Source organism: Crinia signifera, chromosome 4, assembly GCF_055691185.1.
Source record: "Crinia signifera chromosome 4, ASM5569118v1, whole genome shotgun sequence".
NCBI classification, from domain to species: domain Eukaryota; kingdom Metazoa; phylum Chordata; class Amphibia; order Anura; family Myobatrachidae; genus Crinia; species Crinia signifera.
In genome coordinates, this window is record NC_139220.1 from 20,703,114 (window position 1) to 20,725,649 (window position 22,536).

At 42.6% G+C, this 22,536-nt stretch overlaps 1 protein-coding gene across 13 annotated transcripts in view; it reads right to left on the bottom strand.

The window, feature by feature from the left end:
- The window catches only part of LOC146073839 (protocadherin alpha-C2-like), a 198,460-nt gene that overhangs the window by 24,181 nt on the left and 151,743 nt on the right, over nucleotides 1-22,536 (bottom strand). For 9 of the 13 annotated variants that reach the window (XM_083181353.1, XM_083181352.1, XM_083181354.1 and 6 more), the window contains exons 2-3: nucleotides 14,523-14,581; nucleotides 6,985-7,073 (exon numbers count right to left, since the gene is read on the bottom strand). In XM_083181353.1, coding sequence (XP_083037479.1) covers nucleotides 6,985-7,073; nucleotides 14,523-14,581 — 148 coding nt within the window. The remainder of the gene's footprint in view (nucleotides 1-6,984; nucleotides 7,074-14,522; nucleotides 14,582-22,536) is intronic. The other 4 variants (XM_083181360.1, XM_083181362.1, XM_083181363.1 and 1 more) reach the window with 1 other exon arrangement.

A 22,536-nucleotide genomic window follows, 5' to 3' on the forward strand; every position in this document is an offset into this window, starting at 1 on the left:
AATACTAAGAATCTGTTAAGGAAAGCAATCTGGTTCAGTATACGAGAAAATTTCAACAATTCCAAATTTGTTTCTATAAAATGTTCAGGAATCAATCCCAGAATGTGATTTAGTGCTGTATAATACAATATCATGATTGCTGACCACACAGTATATTTATATCTTTAGGGTGCCGGACAGTTTCCCGACAGTCGGGATCCCGACAGTCATTACCTCAATGTCGGGATCCCGACAGTCAAAACCCTGACACTCGGGTCCCGATGGCCACCGGCTATTCTCCCTTGTGGGGTCCATGACCCCCATAGAGGGAGAATAGAATAGGTGGCGAGCATAGAGAGCCACGGTGCCCGCAAGGGGCTTTATTGCGCTCGCCATGCTGTCTGTCCGGCCAGTCGGGATCCCGACATCCGGCTAATGACTGTCAGGATCCCGACTGTCGGGACCCTGACTGTCGGGACAATATATCACACCCATATCTTTACTAGTTCAAATGCCGTCAAAATGATGACTTAGTCCCCATCTGCTCCTACCTCCAATCTCTGTCTTCACAGCTACCTCGCCATATTAGGGATGGCCATTGACTATCGATGTTCCCAAAACATTGATGGTTATGACCTAGTGCTCAATGTTTTAGGCATCGATAGGGGAGGCTCGTCATATCCAGCAACAAAGCTGTGGATGGGCTCGCCCCACCGGGAAGTGCGCACATGAGCAGAAGAAACTTTAACTAGATGGATAGCCAGTTAAAGTTTCTTCTGCGCATGTGCGCTCCTCCCAGCGGGGCAGCCATCCCGCAGCAACGAGGCGTCCCACCTCGTTCATCTGTGCATGCGCAGATGCCTGATAGCGGAAACCATTGATGGTAGGTTGTACAATATTTTATAACCATAGTTGGTTCCCGCTTTAAAAGCCATCAATGGCAACCATCAATGGGGAATGTGTCGATGGCCATCCCTACTCCATATCCAGTAAGTTTGAAACACATCATTTTGGTTTCACTTTCTGTAGTTTGTAGTTTGGTCCATCTAGTGGCCTATAGTGGTCACTGGTGGTACTTCACCTCAAAAAGTTGAGGAGGTTTTAGCCATATACAGTATATATATAAATGGAGATATAGGGCCATGACGTCAGTGCCCGCCCTCTTTTTGACCATCTCCATCCAGGATAGAAGTAAGTTTCGAATTACTTCTGTCCACGAACTGATGAAAAATCATTTGATGGTCAGTGACTATCGAATGATTTTTTTTGTCCAGTCAGCTGCATGCGAAGGATGTGTTCGGTCGGGCGGCGGCGGGCAGAATTTACCTATTTGCTAAGCTGCGAACATGCACAGCCTAGTGTTCTGATTTAGGCCCAATCAGAGTGAGAGAGAGAGAGAGAGCCAGAGAAAGAGAGAGAGAGAGAGAGAGAGAGAGAACGAGAGAGCGGAGTGAAAAGAATGCATTCAAATTAAATACAGCAGTGATGGGAAAACCAAACTACAGTAGGATAGAAATGTTAAGTGCTAGAGGAGAACAGCCAGGCAGACGCTCTGCTTGTAAGTTTAACATTGACTTCATGTATTTTTAATCATGTTATTTCAACTGAAGTCAGCAGTAAACGAGACAGCTCTGCACTTTGGCTCAGAGCGTTTCTCTCACATGGATTCTTAGAGAAAGAAAAAAGAGGCAAGAAAATTAACGAGGTTAGGAATGAAAATTGGGAGGTGGCAAAAAGCACACTTTATGTTACCTTTGTGCTGTTACATAACACTCCAATTATAACAGGCAAATAAGCACAAGATAGGTGTCGCCGTGAATATAATTTTCTACTTGAACAGCTCTTAAAAAAACAACCCGTATATCACAATAGCCACAATGCGTAGGAACGGTGGCAGATCAAGCAGGCATGCTACAGTAGTTGTTTAAAATGTGAATATGAATAGGACTGTAGGTCAATAATGGCAGGGTCACTAGTCAAAAGGTTGACATTAGTTTTTCACATCTTTTTGAGCCGACATGTGCTGACAGGTAGTATTTCATGCCGTACTATCCACTAGGGTGTGGAGGGAGTATGGAATAGTGTGCCGATTGCAGCGAGGTACCGTGCCCAAAGCATGGCAGCACAGGGAGCCATGCAAGGGGACCCAGTACACTTTGATGGTGTACCACGTGAAAAAATCTTATCGACTGGTTGACCCAAATTCAATATATATATATATATATATATATATATATATATATATATATATGTAGATAGAAGAAATGGCGGCACTGGCAGACTTGATGAAAAAAATCAAGAAGTTTTATTTCACATCACAGCAAAAACTCGTGCGTGGGTGTCCGACGTTTCGGGGTAGTGTCCCCGTTTTCAAGGTGTTTTTCTGCACCTTGAAAACGGGGACACTACCCCGAAACGTCGGACACCCACGCACGAGTTTTTGCTGTGATGTGAAATAAAACTTCTTGATTTTTTTCATCAAGTCTGTCAGTGCCGCCATTTCTTCTATCTACTTGCGCATTTGTATCGGAAGGCACGACAGCACATATCTACAAGTGAGAGTGCCGGTCCGCTACTACTGTCTATATATATATATATATATATATATATATATATATATATATATATATATATATATATATATATATATAAGAACGGAGTGAAAAAACTGAAATTGAGAAATTCAAAATCGGCTAGTGTGGAAAAGTTGTGACTTGACTTGAATAAGAAACGTGCAAAAGCATTTTGATCTGAGTGAACATCTTCTGTTCTGGCAAGAGGCCTGAAGTTTCACTTTTTTGGTGAAAATGACGAAAACTATGAAGATGCTCCGATCTAGTTAAAATTATGTCAGGATGTCTTAGAGTGGTTCATTAATATACTTTAGCATAGTAAAAGAGAGTACGAGATTGTCCTAGTGCAAAGTGACTGACTTTGGTGGGAGAAAAAATCCCTAATAATTGACCCATTTTCATGGTCACAATTGTGAATATTGTGTGTTTTCTCCTGAACGTGTTTATAATAGAAGAAGCACAAATACTCTAAATGGAATTTCGGTGACACTGTGTGAAATATAACACTGCATAATAGCCCTTAATCAGACCTGATCCCAGTACAAATTTGTTCTCAAAATGGGCAAAACAAATGCTGCATTGCAGGTGGGGCAGATGTAACGTGCTGAGAGAGTTAAATTTGGGTGGGGTGTGTTGAAACTGAAATCTAAATTACAGTGCAAAAATAATGCAGCCGGTATTTACCTTGCACAGAAACAAAATAACTCACACAAATCTTAAGGTGGCCATACATCTACAGATCGATTATCAGATTGGGCCGGTTGGAACAAACAGCTGGTAATATCTGAATGACAGTTTTTCAGCATTTCAAAGGAAATGGTCAACTGTCATTTGCTCTCATCTTTTACCAGGATTTTGTTCCAACCAGACAGATCGGACAATAAATCTGTAGATGTATGGCCACCTTAAATCTCTCTGCACATGTTACATCTGCCCCACCTGCAGTCCAGCATTTTTTTGCCCATTTTGAGAACAAATTTTTACTGCGATCAGGTCTGATTAAGGGCCATTATGCAGTGTTATATTTCACACAGTGTCACTGAAATACATGAAATTGGATTTATGCTGCTCTCTTTGCAGTGCATATACAAAGATAGACAATCCTGTGTATATAAATAAGAAATAACTGTTGCAGTCTGTTATTGAAAAACAGTAACTGTTACAATAAGTATTACAAGTAAGTGTAAACTGTCTAATGTATCATTTTACATATCACTTCTGTTTATTGACAGAAAAACAGTGTTGCATCCCCTATGCTGGAAACATAAATAGGCTGCATTACAGCACATAATTATGCCAAAGATAAGCCAATATATTAACTGTTAAATACGTTGAAGTGTATTATGATGTAATAAATTGTAAGCTTGCAGCAGGGCCCTCTAACCCCCAAGTCTGTCTGTCATTACCCAGTTTGTTTTATCACTGTCTACTATTGTAAAGCGTAAAGGAATCTGCTGAGCTATATAAGAAACTGTAAATAAATAAATAAATAAATAAATAAACAAATACATCTAATGTTTAGGGAAAAAAAAAACCAAGAACATTGATTCAAAAAATAACAGGTTAATCATTCTATGAGTGGTGTCCAGCAGTACATATATGCCAATCACTGTGTTCATTTCTAGGCACCAGGGCCGTCTTAACAGCAGTGTGGGCACCTGGGCAAAGCAATGCACTGGGGCCCTTACCCATTCTCCCCTCCTAGGGGTGGGGGGTGGTATCAGCAGCAGCTTTGATGTCCCACGGGTGGCAGGGGGTGCTCTATCTTCCATTCAACATGTAGGACCTGGAGCAGTAACTTCTGCTAATTACTCCTTTACTGCACAGGTGGTGGGACGGTGAACACTAACATGTGGAAGGGGGCACGGAGCTGTATGAAGGGTCCCTTGTAAATTACTTCCAGGGAAGTAGGGGGTGTTTTATACACAGGGGACGGTTGGATAATGGAGTGGGCTTAATATTCGTCATTTTCCGGTGGAAGGGCAGCTTGTTTGACTGCAGATATCGCCATTATCTGGAAATAGATTTCTTAGCCTAGTATAAAAACCTAGAGTCCCAACTTTCAGGAGGTGCTGGGAACTTGGGTATCAGAGATCAGGAGCCAGAGCAATCCATTGACAAAAATATAAAACTACACCAGACGTTTGGAGCTGGAGCAGGGACCGGCTGCTTGAAGGCTGATATCTCTGGTTCTGGGCATGATAGAGACAAGCCGCTAGTGTCAGAGAGAACCTGAGAACTATGACTGGAAATTGTATTTAACAGGTCGGATGTGGACTGCTGCTTTGAAGTTGGATATCTGCAGTTCCCCAGGGCCGATTTTCAAAATTCTGGTATCCCTGGAAAAAGGGGATCCTCAGCTATCAACATAGAGCCCTTATATGGCTATGGCCCCTGGGCAAGTGCCCATTAAGCCCATACAAAAAGACAGCCCTGCTAGGCAGGATTGATCAGCAATAATTATTACAGCATAATGCACCTTCATGTATTTAACTGTTAATATATTGGCTTATCTTTGGCATAATTATATGCTGTAATGCAGCTGCAGGTGGGGCAGATGTAACATGTGCAGAGGGAGTTAATGTGGCCATACATCTACAGATTTATTGTCCGATCTGTCTGTTTGGAACAAAATACTGGTAATGGATGAGAGCACTTTGCTTTGAAATGCTGGAAAACTGCCAAAAACTGTCATTCAGATATTACCAGATATATGTTCCAACCAGCCACATCTGACAATCGATCTGTAGATGTATGGCCACCTTTAGATTTATGTTGAGTTATTTTGTTTCTGTGTAGGGTAAATACCTGCTGCATTATTTTTACACTGCAATTTAGATTTCAGTTTCAACACACCCCACCCAAATTTAACTCTCTCAGCACGTTACATCTGCCCCACCTGCAATGCAGCATTTGTTTTGCCCAATTTGAGAACAAATTTGTACTGCGATCAGGTCTGATTAAGGGCTATTATGCAGTGTTATATTTCACACAGTGTTACCGAAATTCCATTTAGAGTATTTGTGCTTCTTCTATTATAAACATGTTCAGGAGAAAACACACAATATTCACAATTGTGACCATGAAAATGGGTCAATTATTAGGGATTTTTTCTCCCGCCAGTCAGTCACTTTGCACTAGGACAATTTCGTACTCTCTTTTACTATGCTAAAGTATATTAATGAACCACTCTAAGACATCCTGACATAATTATAACTAGATCGGAGCATCTTCATAGTTTTCGTCATTTTCACCTAAAAAGTGAAACTTCAGGCCTCTTGCCAGAACAGAAGATGTTGACTCAGATCAAAAAGCTTTTGCACGTTTCTTATTCAGGTCAAGTCACAACTTTCCCACACTAGCCGATTTTGAATTTCTCAATTTCAGTTTTTTCACTCCGCCCTAATATATATATATATATATAGAATACAGGATCGAGGCGGCACTCCAAAGGCTTGTTGCAAAGACAAATATTCTTTATTGAAAAAAGAGTGTCACATCCGACACGTGTTTCGGGCAACGCAGGGATGCGTTGTGACACTCTTTTTTCAATAAAGAATATTTGTCTTTGCAACAAGCCTTTGGAGTGCCGCCTCGATCCTGTATTCTTTACATAAAGTGACAATCCGTCACAGGAGGGCACCGGAGCACAAACTAAGGGAGCTGAAGTGAGTGCCGGGATCTGCTGGTTTTCTATATATATATATATATATATATATATACAGTCCAAAATTAACTGGCACTCCGGAGGCAGTTTTTCAGCATATAAAAAGATTGTATTGTGTAAAAATCTTTTGGGGTTCCACCCCCTTCGTCAGGTTCAACAATCCTACAGTCGACGAAGGGGGTAGAACCCCGAAAGCTTGTTGCCATTTAATTTTGGACTGTATGTATGACTGCATCTGGGCACCGGGGCTCGCTGAGTATTTTGGATAGGATTGCCGGCTGATTTGGATAGGTATATATATATATATATATATATATATATATATATATATATATATATTGCTCATCAACTAACTGCAAACTGTTTTATAGAATTATGTCTAGTATACTGATCATTTGGGCTATGCATGATATACGAAGACTCAAGATAATGTAACAGGGTAGCAATATGGAACCCCATATACAGTAGCCCCTAAATTTAAAGTGGCAATCGGCAACCATCTATAGGTCAAACCAGCCATGTAATTGATTTCCGCTTTAAAGTTAGTGACCAACTTACTGAAACCATGACTGTTCCATATTCTTGGAATGAACTACACAACCCCAATTGTCTTCTGTCATCTTTGTGCATCAATCAAAACCAATTTCTCATACTACAGTACATGAATTACCTAAAAATTCTAAAACCTATTGTTGCTTTTAAATGTTTTTTGTGCTGTACCCCAGAGCAGTGGAAATATCCAATTGTACTGAAGTAACGTTTTACCTGGTGTTGCGCTGGAAACTGTCGGCCACTGCTGTTCGAGTCCTACCGCTGCGCCACGTAAGACTGCTGCTCCTTCGATATGTACAGCACTGTACAAAAAAAAAAAAAAAGATAATTGAGGTTAATGATTAGGTTGCACGTCTTCAAAATAAAAATGTATGCACACACTGTATATTAGCCCAAAGATGATTATAAGATTTAAGAATTGAAAATAAAATAAAAAATATTTTCATGAAGACATTTAACATTAACATTGACAATGGTTCATTACTGTCTCATTATAATGTCTAACCTTATGTTTAAAAAATACTGCTAAGAACTTTTATATCCATCAGATCTACACAGGGCAACATTCAAATAGGGGAGCCCCACACACTGCCTTGGAGTCCGTTTGGAATGGCAGTTGGTGGCAGTGGGTGTGGCCCCCTTATTTGTATTTTGACATGTGCTGCAGCCCCACCTCTGGAGCCGTCACTGCTCAGATCTCTTTATTGCATATATTGTCCATTAAACAATGAAGATACTGTAGATCAGGGGTGGCCAAACCAGTCCTCGAGATCTACCAACAGTCCACATTTTCCAAATCACCTAGCTGGTGCACAGCTGTAGTCATTACGAACTGTCACATTCCCCAGATCACCTAACTGGTGCACAGGTGCAGTCATTACTAAATGTTACATTCCCCAGATCACCTAGCTGGTGCACAGCTGTAGTCATTACTAACTGTCACATTCCCCAGATCACCTAGCTGGAGCACAGCTGTAGTCATTACTAACTGTCACATTTCCCAGATCACCTAACTGGTGCACAGCTGTAGTCATTACTAAATGTTACATTCCCCAGATCACCTAGCTGGTGCACAGCTGTAGTCATTACTAACTGTCACATTTTCAAACAAGCTGCATTCACTCCTACTATAGATCCACAGGTTGCCTGAGATGCATGAACTGTTGGTAGATCTTGAGGACAGGTTTGGCCACCACTGCTGTAGATGATATCTGAGGAAAGACATAATATTCTTCCCTTTGACATTCAACTAAATACGGTCTATCTGTAGAACACCCTCATCATTCCAGTGGTACTGCATTATAGCTAAGGCGATAGCTAGTTATTCATACTTGCCTACTCTCTTAGAAAGGCCAGATGGCTCCCCAAACTGGGTGAACTTTCGTTTCAGGGTTTCTAGGGGGCAGACTTATCACAGCCTAGCCAGGGTTTAACTCTAATGTAGGGGTTGCTTAATCATGCTTTACGCCGGTGTTTATTAAGTTGAGCCCCGTGGTAAAGCCGCGGTGGCCGGCACCAGGTTTGCCGGCCCTATTTACTGTAACTAAGTCTAGCTGGTGCTAATTTTTAATGTTAATCACTGCTGAGCCCCCGTTAACTTCTCTGAACCCCTTCCTTCTATCTACCATTCTCTATATTGCCCCAATTGTATTAGCAGTTGCCTTCCTCACCTTAATTGAGCGAAAAGTTCTAGGTTACATACAACACCTCAAAGGCCCAAATATCGTCGGCCCAGTGGGCCTCCTCCAGCCAATTGCAGATGGGTTAAAACTTTTTACCAAAGAGCCCGTTCGGCCCTCTTCTGCTTCTCAAATCCTATTTCTCCTGGCCCCGACCCTTGCTCTATTAACTGCCATAATCATTTGAATGCCACTACCAATACCGCTGCCCCTCTCTAACATCAACTTAGGTATCTTATTTATCCTTGCTTTATCTAGCCTCACTGTGTATTCTATTCTGGGCTCCGAAAGAGCCTCAAATTCTATATACGCCCTAATTGGCGCCCTCCGAGCAGTAGCCCAATCAATCTCATATGAAGTCCCCTTATTTCCTTAGAAAAGTAAGAATCGAACCTACACCTGGGAGATGAAACCCCCCCCGCAATTCCATTTTACCACTTTCTAGTAAAGTCAGCTAAAAAAGCTTTCGGGTCCATATCCCCCGAACATGTTGGTTAAAACCCCTCCTCTACTAATTAACCCCCACGCCCAGTTTGTAATCATCATCAGCCTTGCCACCGGAACTGTTACAGCCCTATTAAGCAACCACCCCAAGATAAGGAATAGTTACCGCAGCACAACCAGGTCATGCACAAGACCTAAACCCTTGCAATTGGGGGTTCAAATCTTAGCCCTAAGGGCCACACCTGGGCACTCTTACTTACCTCTCTAATAATACTTCTTACGCCTTTTGCCGTACACATTCACTCCAACAACCCAGCTATCCCTAAATCTCGGCTTCGCTGTCCCCCTTTGATTAGCCACCGTCCTAATCGGCCTACGAATTCAATTTTCAGCATCCATTGGCCATCTCTTACCAGAGGGGGCCCCCACCCCTCTGTGCTTGGAACAAAGCATAGTTTACACACAAAACCCCTTGCTTACACCAAGAAATCACCTGTGAAACCCGGGTTGATTTGAGCCTAAAATTTAGCCCTAATTTTTTTTATAAAAACCTCACATCAACCCACCGCCACAAAAACATTCTAACAATCTAGTACAGGCGATCGAAAAACTTCTAAGAGCTATAAATAGTACTGCAAAGGAACAATGAAATAGAAATGAAAGAACTTCATCCCCGCTAATCCCTTAGTCACTCCGCCCCACATTAAACCAGAATGATATTTCCTATTTGCCTACGCCATCCTCTGGTCAATCCCAAATAAGCTCGGGGGCGTCTTAGCCCTTGTTCTCTCCATTGCAATCTTAGTAATCCTGCCAATTATCCACACCTCTAAACAACGAAGCCTTATATTTCACCCTCTTACCAAACTATCTTTCTGATCATTTACTGCCAACGCCTTAATTCTTACATGAATCGGGGGCCAGCCAGTAGAAGGCTCTCCCAGCCTCCCGGAAAAGTATGACAGTAGGTCAACAACTATTGGTCGACAAGTAATATGTCGACACATTAAAAAGGTTGACATTGGCAAAACATTGACACAAGAAAAAAGTTGTCAATGGTCGACACAGAAAAAGGCAGACATGAGTTCTTCATGATAAAATTAAATTTAAATCCGACTTGTTCTTACTTCATGATTGCAGTGGACAAAGAGGGAGAATATTATAGTGTGCCGAGCGCCGCAAGGCACCGTGCTGGAAGAATGGTGCGTACATCGAGCCATGCGAGTGTACTAATACAGTGTCCATGTCAACCAGCACTCTTACCTCTGTGGAGGAGGGGGGCTGCCGCTGTGTGGGTCTTCCCCTCCTCTGCCACCGCTGTGCTCGTGGTCCCCGACGCTGCCGTCAATCTCAGTCCCAGCCGCCGGTCCCCACCACGGGGCCGGCGTATGTGCTGTAGCTTCTTCGGTACTGCGCGTGCGCTGGCCCCCAGCCTCTATGGGCTGCTTTTGCAGAACCTCTCAGAGGCATATTCAGGGTCTGGCGCATGCACAGTATCGTCCTTGTACTGCACATGTGCAGAACACGGTTTTTATGGGTTGTTATTCAGCAGCCCATGTAGAAGCATCCCGGAGCAGGAAACACCTCCCAATGGGACCGCCTTGGGTGACTGGCAGGTCAGACTTCCAGTAGGAAGTCACTGGCAGCCACAGTGAAGCCAGAGCAGTCTCACAGACTGCATCTGGATTCACGTAGGAAGAAAACAGTGGTGGATTTTACCTGGGGGGCTGCAGCCCTGCAGCCCATACGTAAAAACCGCCACTGATGTCAACAGATGTAACATTTCTCCACGTCTGTTACCACAGAGTGTAACAAATACACCTCAGCAACAAAAAAAACAACTCATAAATACAGTATGTCACTGTGTAGTATGTGATTCCAGGATACAACAGTAGTATATGCACCCGGTTCATGCCAGGAGATGTGATTGGACAGTGTTTGTAGTACTGTAATTGCTAGTTACATTACACAATTTAAACATAATATTCAATTCAATAAAGTATCATATACATAACTACGTGGGCCTGATTCATGCATGGAATTTCACAGCTGCAAGAAAGCGGCTGAACAATTCCACCTAATTAAAATTCTAATGCAGCAGGAATCTGCGAGAAACAGGCCTGATTTAGGATGAGTTGTAATTATGTGTAGTTTTGGGCTGACCAGCACAGGGCAAGACCACCCCATTCGCTGGGTCCCTCCCTGGGATATGCCAACAACATATAATGGCTACATTGCTATTGTGCAAGCACTTTTCTATACAGCGACAAGCTCGCACATTACTGGCTGCCTCCTGGATGTTCAGCCTGGCCATGTTTGGGGTCGCACTGGCTGCAATGTCAATTGACCACCGCGGCCCTCCCCCAGTGTGTCTTTGTCTGAGACGTGTTACTGATACATAATATGTTGCATTAACTGTACGTATGTAGAAAACTATTACATTTATACGCAAACACCTGTTTCTGCGTACATCCATCTTCACCTTGGCATATTATCGGCAAACGTAGGGGGGGGGGCTCAAATTATAGCAATGGTATATACTGTTATACAGTCACTAAAGCTGCTTAAGTGGCTTGTGGCCAACCATCCACTTCAAATAATTCTATCCAAAAAATGACACTAACATTGCGCACGAAAAGTGATCAATAACCAACTTCATACCAATTGCAATTATCTATCCTTCAGGACCTTTCTATCCCTGAAAGGTACCTGGGCCTGTCCAGGCTCTCTCTTCCCAGATCCCGACTGCAATCATCCTGATTGTAATCATGTGGGAGGGGTTAGCATTAGGGCAGGGTGTATAGGTTTACGCACAAGTGGGGGACTTAAGGTTAGACTGTAGGGGGAGTCTAGGCTTAGGCTGAAGGGCTGGCACTTAGAAGAGGGGGTTAGGGTATGAATGAGCATTGGGAAGGTTAGATTAAGGCATCAGGGTAGGTGCTTTAGGAACTAGAGAGGGTGGTTAGGGATAGGCTGCCAGGAATTATGGTTAGGGTTACAAGGGGGCAGGGGGAAGGTACGTATACTTATCTGACCCTTGTTGGGATTCCCTGCATGTATTCTGAACACAGGTCATTCACTAGAGACAACTGTTACTTAATAGCTGGCTAAAATCAGTGCAGAGAATTGTATTATGCAGTACCAATGTGCATGTTGTTTTGTTAATGATTCTGTGGATATTAAATTAATGATTTGAAATCATTGAAGGCTAAAAGACAACAGAATGCTCCAAGTTGATTGGTTGTACTGTAGTAACAAAGCCATCCACAAAAAAAAAAAAAAAAAAAAAAACACACTTTACAACTGGTGGGTACCAAAGTATCTTCTATTTAGTAACTACGACCTTTAGTGTAAGGTGTCAATTACAAAATTACAAATCTTTTGTATTCCTATTCCTACTATAATGAGCTGTGTCATTATACAATACAGTACATGTTATTTTGTGACCCCTAGTATTTATAGATTACTGTATTTTAAGCTCAAGAGCTCATACTGTATATTCTTCTTTATCCAAGCCATATAACACCTATAGGAAATTCTACATGAAAGACAGTTGGTCATTAGAGTGGGAACTTCCTTCCAGCCCTAAAAATGGCAGCCAGGTGAGTCCACTAGATCAAGCACCCCCATAATGGTCTCTGATCATTTAATATACAGATGTGTCCACATACGTTTAGCTTCCTTGCAATTAAACGGCCTTTCTAGTCATGCCATGCTGTAACTCGGTAATGCTGACATTTTCGTGTGCAACTTTTTTAAAATAAAAATTCACAAAGCAATATGAATAGGACACATATTGTACAGTAAGCAGCTTATGCTGATTAAAACGGTATGCAGAATGCTTATATTCTGTTTGGGACCGTGGCTTTATCTGCCTCGGAATTGCTATGCTACAGTGCTTTCCTGGAAAACACTGCAACATTCCATTTTGTACTTTATGCAGATACAGGTGCGGTGGAAACAGAATATAGGCATGTCCACACTGCAAACAGCCATTGTAAGCCGCTACTTCATTCAGGATGACAGCACTAGGACAATGTAATCCTATACCCGGGAGCAAGGGCCCATGTGCAGGCACTGCGCAGGCCCTCTCCTTTCTTGCGGCAAGTAGACTTTGGCTTTATGCTAAAGTCTACTGCGTATGCACAGGTCTCCAGCAACATGGTGACTGCACCTTGGGCCTTATTTTAGTTCACTCTTTCTGACAAAATCCTTCTTAGATGGGCAAAACCATGTGCACTGCAGGTGGGGCAGATGTAACTTGTGCAGATATAATTAGATTTGGGTGGGGTTTTACTTCAAAGTGAGATCTATATTGCAGTGTAAAAATAAAGCAGCCTGTATTTTCCCTTCACAGAAACAAAATAACTCACCCAAATCTAATTCTCTCTGCACATTTTACATCTCCTCCCTGCAGTGCACATGGTTTTGTCCATCTAAGAAGGATTTTGTCAGAAAGAGTGAACCAAAATAAGGCCCCATGTTCCCAAGTCTATTATGCACGTACTGTATTACCACGATTTATATCTGGAAAATCCAGAAGGGTAAGTATAGTTATATGGGTGCAGGGTGTGCAATGTGGGTTCATTATAGATACTGGTATGCCTATCCCAAATAAATATGGACAGTGTCTACACAAGCAGCGGAGTATGAAGACATTTTCTGCTCTGTCAGCCATTTTAAGGCCACTTCTTCATTTAGATTGAGAGTTCTGAGACAAAGCTAATTGTATTTTATTGATTAGTATGTACAAATTGTGCACATCAACCACTAAAAACAGACCAGCAACCTAGAAACAATTAAAACCCTGCACTACTTATATACATGTCTACAGGGCCCATGTATCAAACAAGATTTGCAGCAATGTCCCAGAAAACAACAGTTTTCATGGACTAGCCAGAAATATTAAATAACCCATGAATGTAAGAAGGAGAGATCTCATTGCCCCCCTCAGCTGCGCCCTCCATTGGTTTCTATGGGGGATGCGATGCTGCCAGATTTACCAATATCCAGAATTTAGTTTATATCCAACAACAGTAGCCCATTGAATCCTTCACCAGAATCTTCCCTGAAAGTGGCAACAAGGCAGTGCGGTCTTAGTGAACAGCGCATATGCAGCAGATCTCGGCAGCTGTCACAGCACATCGTTCCTGCATGTGCTGATTGACACATGACCACTGATTGGCTGAGAACTCTCTCAGCCAATCAGTGGTCACTCAAACGGGAGGCCGCTGATTGGCTAAGAGAGCTCTCAGCCAATCAGTGGCTTTCCATTCATTTGTATGAGGTTTTTTATTGCAGCTCGGCTCCCGACTCCTGCCTCCCCCTGCCCGGCTCTCCGCGAACCCCACCCGGCTCCCTCCGCCTGCAACTTATCACATGCAAAACTTGCCACATCAAGCGCCTAATCGTATTTGAGCCTTTCCACGGAGCTGCGGGGGAATTCAGGATCCGACTTCTCCGAATGTATGGGGGCCTTAAGAGAAATGTCCCTATATGAGTATCAAAGTAAAATTTATATGAATATTCATTTTTCCCCACCAAATCCTTTATTGCAAATTTGTGATTTCTGCTAAAATTTCTTCTATTTAGTGTATTCAAATATTAAAAAATTAAATATGTACTCACCCCTGCATTGCAGCTTTTAGTGATGCAGAGTAACGCCAGTCTGGGTTAGGATGTTTTGGCTGAAGAAGCAAATAAGAACAAATGTTTAGTTCCAGTCAGAAATTTAATTTATGCAATCAATGTCAACATAACGGATCAAACATTTGCACTGTGTTTGCCAATTTAAAAATAAAAATCAAAATAAATCAAATAAATTGCTAACTTTAACAATGAAAAATAATAGTAAATTTACCTTTATGCAAACTTTTAAAAGTTTGACATTTTTCAAAAATATTTTACAAATTTGGATGTGATAGCACCAATCAAGCTTTACTTCATAAAGATCTAAAGTAGCTTGAAGGTTTAACGCAACAATGGAACAATTAATTAAATTTAAAAATGGTAATTAAAATTGTTGTTTGACAAACCTGGAGTTCTTCTGCACCACTGTTGCCAACATATCGAATGCATTTTAATAAATGTATGTGCTATTAAATAATTATAATACTACAATCTAATTGTACATTAAAGGTTTTACCAACTACACAGACATTTTATAGACATTTACTTGGAATGTTTTATACAGTACTGTATTTCAACATGATTGTGTTTGTTTGTGCTTTTGTGGAGTGATAATGGGCCTGATTCATGTCTGTAAGTAAATGCAAGGGGAGCGAATATATTTATATATTTTTCTGTGCAAGGTAAATAGTGTCTGGTTTTGCATGTAGCCCACAAATTAAAGATAGCTTTATTTTTATACTGCAAATTAAATTTCAGTGTGAATTCACCCAACCAAATCTAACTCTCTGCACGTGCTACATCTTCCCCACCTGCAGTGCAAAATAGTTTTGCCCAGATGTCTGATTTTGTTTTTGCTTTACTTAAAATCATGAATTAGGCCCATAGACTTCAGTGTATTTGAAAAAATCTGCAAAATCAATGGCAGGCTCAATATATCTTAGGTTTAACTTTAGACAAGATTGAAATTCATGCTTTTTTTCATTGAAACGCAACAGCTTCACATTAAGGGCCTTATTCAGGTTGGTTTGCAAAAGCAAACTCCTTCTTTAAAGGACAAAGGCCCTTAATCAGATCTGATCACAGTGCAAATTTGTTCTCAAAATGGGCAAAACCATGGGCCTTATTTTGGTTCATTCTTTCTGACAAAATCCTTCTTAGATGGACAAAACCATGTGCACTGCAGGGGGGGGGGGCAGATGTAACATGTGCAGAGAGAGTTAGATTTGGGTGAGTAATTTTGTTTCTGTGCAGGGAAAATACTGACTGCTTTATTTTTACACTGCAATATAGATCTCACTTTGAAGTAAAACCCCACCCAAATCTAATTCTCTCTGCACATGTTACATCTGCCCCACCTGCAGTGCACATGGTTTTGCCCATCTAAGAAGGATTTTGTCAGAAAGAATGAACCAAAATAAGGCCCCATGTGCACTGCAGGTGGGGCAGATGTAACATGTATAGAGAGAGTTAGATTTGGGTGGGGTGTGTTGAAACTGAAATCTAAATTGCAGTGTAAAAATAACGCAGCCAGTATTTACCCTGCACAGAAACAAAATAACTCACACTAATCTAACTCTCTCTGCACATGTTACATCTGCCCCACCTGCACTGCACATGGTTTTGCCCATTTTGTGAACAAATTTGTACTGCGATCAGATCTGAATAAGGACCAAAAAAGACCATGCTGCACTGCAGGTTGGGCAGATGTAACATGTGCAAAGGGAGTTACATTTGGGTGGGGTGTGCTCAAACTGAAATCTAAATTTCAGTGTAAAAATAAAGCAGCCAGTATTTACCCTGCACAGAAACAAAATAACTCACACAAATCTAACTCTCTCTGCACATGTTACATCAGCGCCACAACTGAAGTGCAGCATGGTTTTGTATATTAAAGGAGTTTGCTTTTGCAAACCATCCAGAATCACTCCCTTTGACCGTTACTTTATCTATGCATAATACACATATATAACATAGCAGTACCAAAAATAAAATATACAGTAGCAAGATGATAAAATGAGCATCAACAAAAAATATATATATATATTTTATTTATTTACAAGCCAATTCTAAATGAGTTTTAAATTATTTTTTTTGCACATATAATATTAAAAATCCATTATAATTAACTGCTATGAATTACTGTAATTGTTATTTATTTGTAAATATCCTTCAATTTGTGACAAGCAACAACATACACAAGAAAGGGCCCTAAAACCAGAATGACTTGCAATTTTACAAGGAAGGGATGTGAATGGAAAGCAAAAGGTCGACATTGACAAAAATGCCAACATTCAAAAGGTCCGCATTAACAAAAGGTTGACATGCAAAAGGTCGGCATTGACAAAAGTTCAACACGAGCAAAAAGTCAATATGAAAAAGGTCGACAAATTGACATGAGTATATTAAAGTTTTTTGTATTTATGTCGACACATATAGACATGGACTCCAATTAGTGAAGAACGTACTCTCACACTTTACCATTCTCATTCAGACTTCATGTGGACAAAAATTTTCAAAAATATATAAAAATGTGAAAATACTCGAATCGACCTTATCCGGTGTCAACATGTTTCTTGTCGGCATTTTGGTTGTGTTGATTTTTTACATGGCGATGTTTTGTCAATGTGAAACTTTTGCATTTCGACCTTTTGGTGACATTGACCTAGACAATGTAAGCCTTTCAACCAGATACCACAAGGAAGATCCCTGCTTGTGTTTATGATAAATAGGTAAATTCTCATAAATCTTTTTTTTTTTTTCAATTCAGATTTACTCAGTTGTTAATAAAATTAACACAAGATTGGATTTGAGCCCGGTTCCATCTGTATGATGACGAGAAGTGCTGATAGCTCGCCATAAAATATTCAACTCCCTCCCCTTCAATAGCCATTTCCACCTCGCTGGTTCTCTTCGTCAATATGTAAAAAGCGAGTGTGGCCATTAAACCGGCGGGGCTCGCCACAAAATGCGGTGAACCTCGCAATTTAAGGGGATCCTCACTGTCCTCTTACGTCAAGGATTTCTCCCTTACATTGAATATGGGGGGGGAGAGTTTGACAGTGAGGATGGCTTGTTTTCGGCAAGACAAAGCCATCCTCGCCGTACAAAAATAAAGGTGGGTATACACGGATAGATTTGGCAAAAGATCTGGGCGTTCCCGATCGATCGAAAAGACCAATCGTTCAAATCGTTCCGTGTTTAGGAACGATATGGCCAGCGATGCGCGCACCCGCCAGTAGTTAGTAGAGGTTGCTGATCTTTCCTGCATGCAGAAAGATCAGCGACCAATCGTTAACGATGTGTACCAATCGTTTCATGTGTATGCACGATAAACGATTTGGTAAGGCTGATTGACTGGCTCCCTCTCCCTCCAAAATCGTTAAAGATCAATCTTTCATGTGTAATTGTTTGCTCAATCTTTCATCATTTGTCACCAAATCGTTTGTGCAGGAGGTTCAGAGGAAATCGTTAATGAGATTGAATCGTTGGACACATCTATCCGTGTATACCCACCTTAAGAGTAGGAAATGCACATGATGGAAGAGGGCCCTGCTCGTGAAAGCTTACCTTCTAAATGATCTTGGGTCGGATGTAATAAAGTCTGATGTCGGCCTATCTTGTGGGATGTCAGCCGAACTTGAAATAATTTTAAAGTGTCAATCCTTTACAAGGCAAACCCATGCCTCGTATATGATTGCCCCTTTAAATAAATGTCCAATTCTGACCGGCATCCCGCACGTCCGCTGAACTCAGATTTCATTACATCCGGACCCTCATCTTAATAGTGGAGATTACTTTCAGATCCACCAACCAAGTGGTTCTCAACCTCGGTCCTCAAGGACCCCCAACAGTTCACATTTTCCATTTGGCAGGTGCACAGGTGCACTCAGTACTCACTGACGCATTTTAAAAGATCAGGTGGAGCTAATTATTTCACTTTTGATTCAATGTGGAGACCTGGAATATGTGCACTGTTGAGAGGGTACATGAGGACCGATGTTGAGAACCACTGCACTAAGCAATCGCAGAGGACATTGTTTGACCTTCTCCGTGAATGTGGCTGTATGACTGGCCCTGCTTACAAGAGAAAACACACCTGTGCCATTCTGCTCAGCTTTACTGTAATACGTCTAGTTTTTAATTGATACTGAAGATTTGGAAGTCAGAGAAAAAAATGAAGTCGATTTCAACGCATGCACTAAAATTGTTTATGACAGCTGAATTTATACATAGCACATTCACAAAAATATCCCGGTGCATTGTACTCCGTGCCCATGTCTAAATATAGACACCCTTTAGGCCATGTCTGTGCACCGTAACATTTCTATCACGTATCTGCTTGGAAAAGAGGCAGAATCCAGAAACATTGCTTAAGACTGTCTGTCTTGTGTTTTCTAAAGCGAATGAAGATTTGGATTCCCGTTATGCACAGTCCACGGCACAGACATTCTCAAAGATGATGCTGGAAAAAAAATATTTTGTGTTTTTTAACCCTTCGGTTGTTTATTCTCTTAGGGGTCTGGAAAAATAGGATGTTTCATTGTGCTAGGCATGCAGTATAAAATGGTCTATCTGCCATACCATGGACAGTATAATTGCATTATTAACAACAGTGTCTCATATTTACAGAGGTGTGGAATAGGCATTGTCACAGACAAGGGCGTGGATTGTTAGTTAGACAAGATTTAGGCCGACGGTCATTAGGAAGACCACTATTGGTGGACAGGCCGTAAGCTGACACATGAAAAAGGTTGACATGCATTAGGTCAACATGGTCAAAAGATTGACACAAGCATCCGATCTGAGGCCCTTATTCTGGTCTGTTCGCAGCAGGGCTGTGTTCGCACGGGGACCGATGCAGGGTGCGTGTAAACAGGGCTAACAGACTATTCGCAGGGTGCACGCAACCAGGACAGTGGATGGGGGGGCAGAGAGGGTCATGGGTCGGCCCTATTAGCATATGGGAATGCCCAGCATCAAATGGGCATCCCCCACTGGGCATTCTCATGCTAATGAGGCCACGATGCCTGGTGCAGGGGGCGGGGAGCTTACATCACCGGTTGCCAGCTGCCGCCCATTTCTTTCCCAGCATACACGCATATGTAAGTGACTTGAGAGTCACTTTTATACAGCATGCGTGCACCTTCCACATCTTTTGTGGGTCGGCGATCATCGAAAAATGTGGGAGGTTCCCCCTTGCCCTGCGAATGGATGTTATTGTTCCGGCTTCCCAGCCTGCACGCAGACAGTGAATGGCTGTCAGCATTCTGATTGGTCGATGGCTGGAGCTATTCACCAGAGTGCTGACAGCTATGTATGTAAGCAAGTGGAGAGATGGTGCAGGACTGCACAAGGGGCATGTTATTATTTGTAAAAAATCCTGGTAATGGGTGGGTAGAGGCCCCAGTGCATTGTTTTGCCCATGCCCTACATTGATGTTAAGATGTCCCTGATTCTAGGCGCTTCAGTCATCATTCCACATGCGGCTGCATGGGTGTAACAGGAGCTACAGTACTGTGAGGGTACTGAGGGATTGTGTGTAGACAGTAGACACAGTTGAAGTCTATGAAGAGCTGTGCATACACAGAAATCTGTATGGCATCCATTACCAAGGAAAGAGCTGGTGCATATGTGACAAAGATGGCAGCTTGAACATGCAGATTCATAGGGGTGGTGCCATCTCATGTGTGGCCAACTCTAGCATCTGTATGGCACCAATACTGGATCAGCAATTGGATAATTGCATGCCATGCAGCCCACACATTGCTTTCCAATGCTCACACGACATGTTTTTTTTTTTTTTTTTTTAGAGATGAAGAAAGCAGGAAACGGGATTAAAAAAGGAGTGTAGTAAAAGAGTCCTGTACTGTATGTGGGTCAGGAAGAATACACAATAAATAATCAAACAGCAACCTCACCGGGAACCACAAACAAACCTCCGCGAGGTGACAGGAAATCTGAAATCCACAATGTGCAAATGCACTTAGCTGCACTCTGAGGATCCTTCTTTGTACATTTTAATTGCATTGATTCACGGTTATAAAGTACAAATATGACAAGTGAAAAAAACAGATGTTCCCTTACTGCCATGGCGTGTTCAAGGCACAGAAAAGACTCCAACAAGCTGTATTTGTCAGTAAAAGAGGAAAAGTCAGGGAGGGGCCTGTGTGAAGTCTCCTTCTGGGTCCCCTACTCTATAGCCAGCAGCACATTAGCAGGGCTGGTGTAAAGCTTCTCTGCACCTAGGCAAAACTTCAACCTACTACCCAATCCCCCACCCCCCAACCACACACTGCCACCAATACCCTCTTTAAAGTCCCTCAAGTGAAAGCGTGGAGGTGGCGTCCTGCAATTTCCACAGCCGCCACTCGCATTAAGTACAAAACAGATGTCTTCCTCATAGACATCCTTAATTTTGTGATAGGAAGACACGGTGGCACCCCCACAGATCCCGTGCACTCTAAGCAGCTGCCTAAAGCAATGATAGAGCCGACTCTGTATATTGGTGTGCGCTATCAGGCTCTGGTGCTGTGCCACAATATACTGAGAAATGGTGAGTCGGCCATTTTTCTGGTGATTTCTTCTAGCACAGGCACAAAACTCCAGGAAAATGGGCACCATATAATTGTCTCAGTAATTTTGTTGCAAATGCAGGACTCTGGAGAGCTAAGTGTTAAAGAAATGGGTGCAGCATGTTTTGGTGGGGTTCCCCTCGGAACCAGGGGCCCATTTACACCATACGCACTGCGTTCCCCTGCTCCAGCCTGGTGTCCACCCCCACCTCACCCCCTCTGGAGCTAATGGCTCGGCGAGTGATAGACTGCGCAAACCCCCACCCCTTCCGATCGGGTCTGAACTAAGCCCCATACAGATGGAGAAGCTCACATTGGAGCTTCTCCTGGTGATTCTATTGGCATTCGCCAGCCGCCGCTACCTCCTGCCAGCCAACAGAAGTGTGTGTGTGGCTGGCGCTGCTAATGCACCCTGTTCCGTTGTAACCCTCTGCCGGTGTCAGCAGCTCCCCCGCAGTCCCCCCAGCTTCCCCTGTTCCCCTGCCCATCTCCCTGAAGTGGAGACAGGCAGGGAAGTCGCTCCCTGCCACTGTGCTGACGGGACCCATGAGCATGTGAGATGCTTGCGCATCCCTGTCAGATGGAGCGCCTGTCCACCAACTCAGGACATTTGGTGATCCTGCAGGCTGGCTGGGAGGTGCTCCATCTGTATGTAGCTCCACTATTTTAACATGGTTTGATTACTTTCTTGATTTTTATATAAATAAAGTAGGTATTTGTGTATTTTGGCGGCGCCCATCGCATCGCATACCATAAGGCATACGATGGTATGCGATGCGACGCGATATCGTGCGATGCTGTACAATGTCATACAATTTTAAAATTGTATGACATTGTACATGGCATACAATGGCATACAATGCGATGCGACGCGATTAAACATTGTATAAGCACCCTAATGGGTGCTTACAATGTCAAATGCACCCCCACGCCACACCCCCCCCCACTACAAACGTGAACCCGAAGCGTGGCGAGCGCAGCAAGCCCGCAAGGGGCGGCGGTACGCGTCCTCCGACCTTTTCATACCCCCACTATCCACGTCGGCGTGGAGTTGAGAATAGAAAGTGTGGCGAGCGCAGCGAGCCACCGAGCCCGAAGCGTGGCTGCGCTCGCCACGCTTCGGGTTCACGTTTATAGTGGGGGGGGTGGCGTGGGGGTGCATTTCACATTGTAAACTCCCATTAGGGTGCTTAAAAGCACCCTTTATGGTGCTTATACGATCTTTCATCGCATAGGGGGCAAAAATCGCGTCGCATCGCATGGTACGCGATGCATGGCATGCGATGCGACGCAATATAAACATTGCGCGATGCACATCGGGGGCGCCGCTATAATACACAAGTACCATAAAGTACTCTCAAATGGTGAGATAATACAACTGCGGATGACGCAAACAGCCCTATTTATGAACACTTAGAATTTGATATAGTTTGATTCCA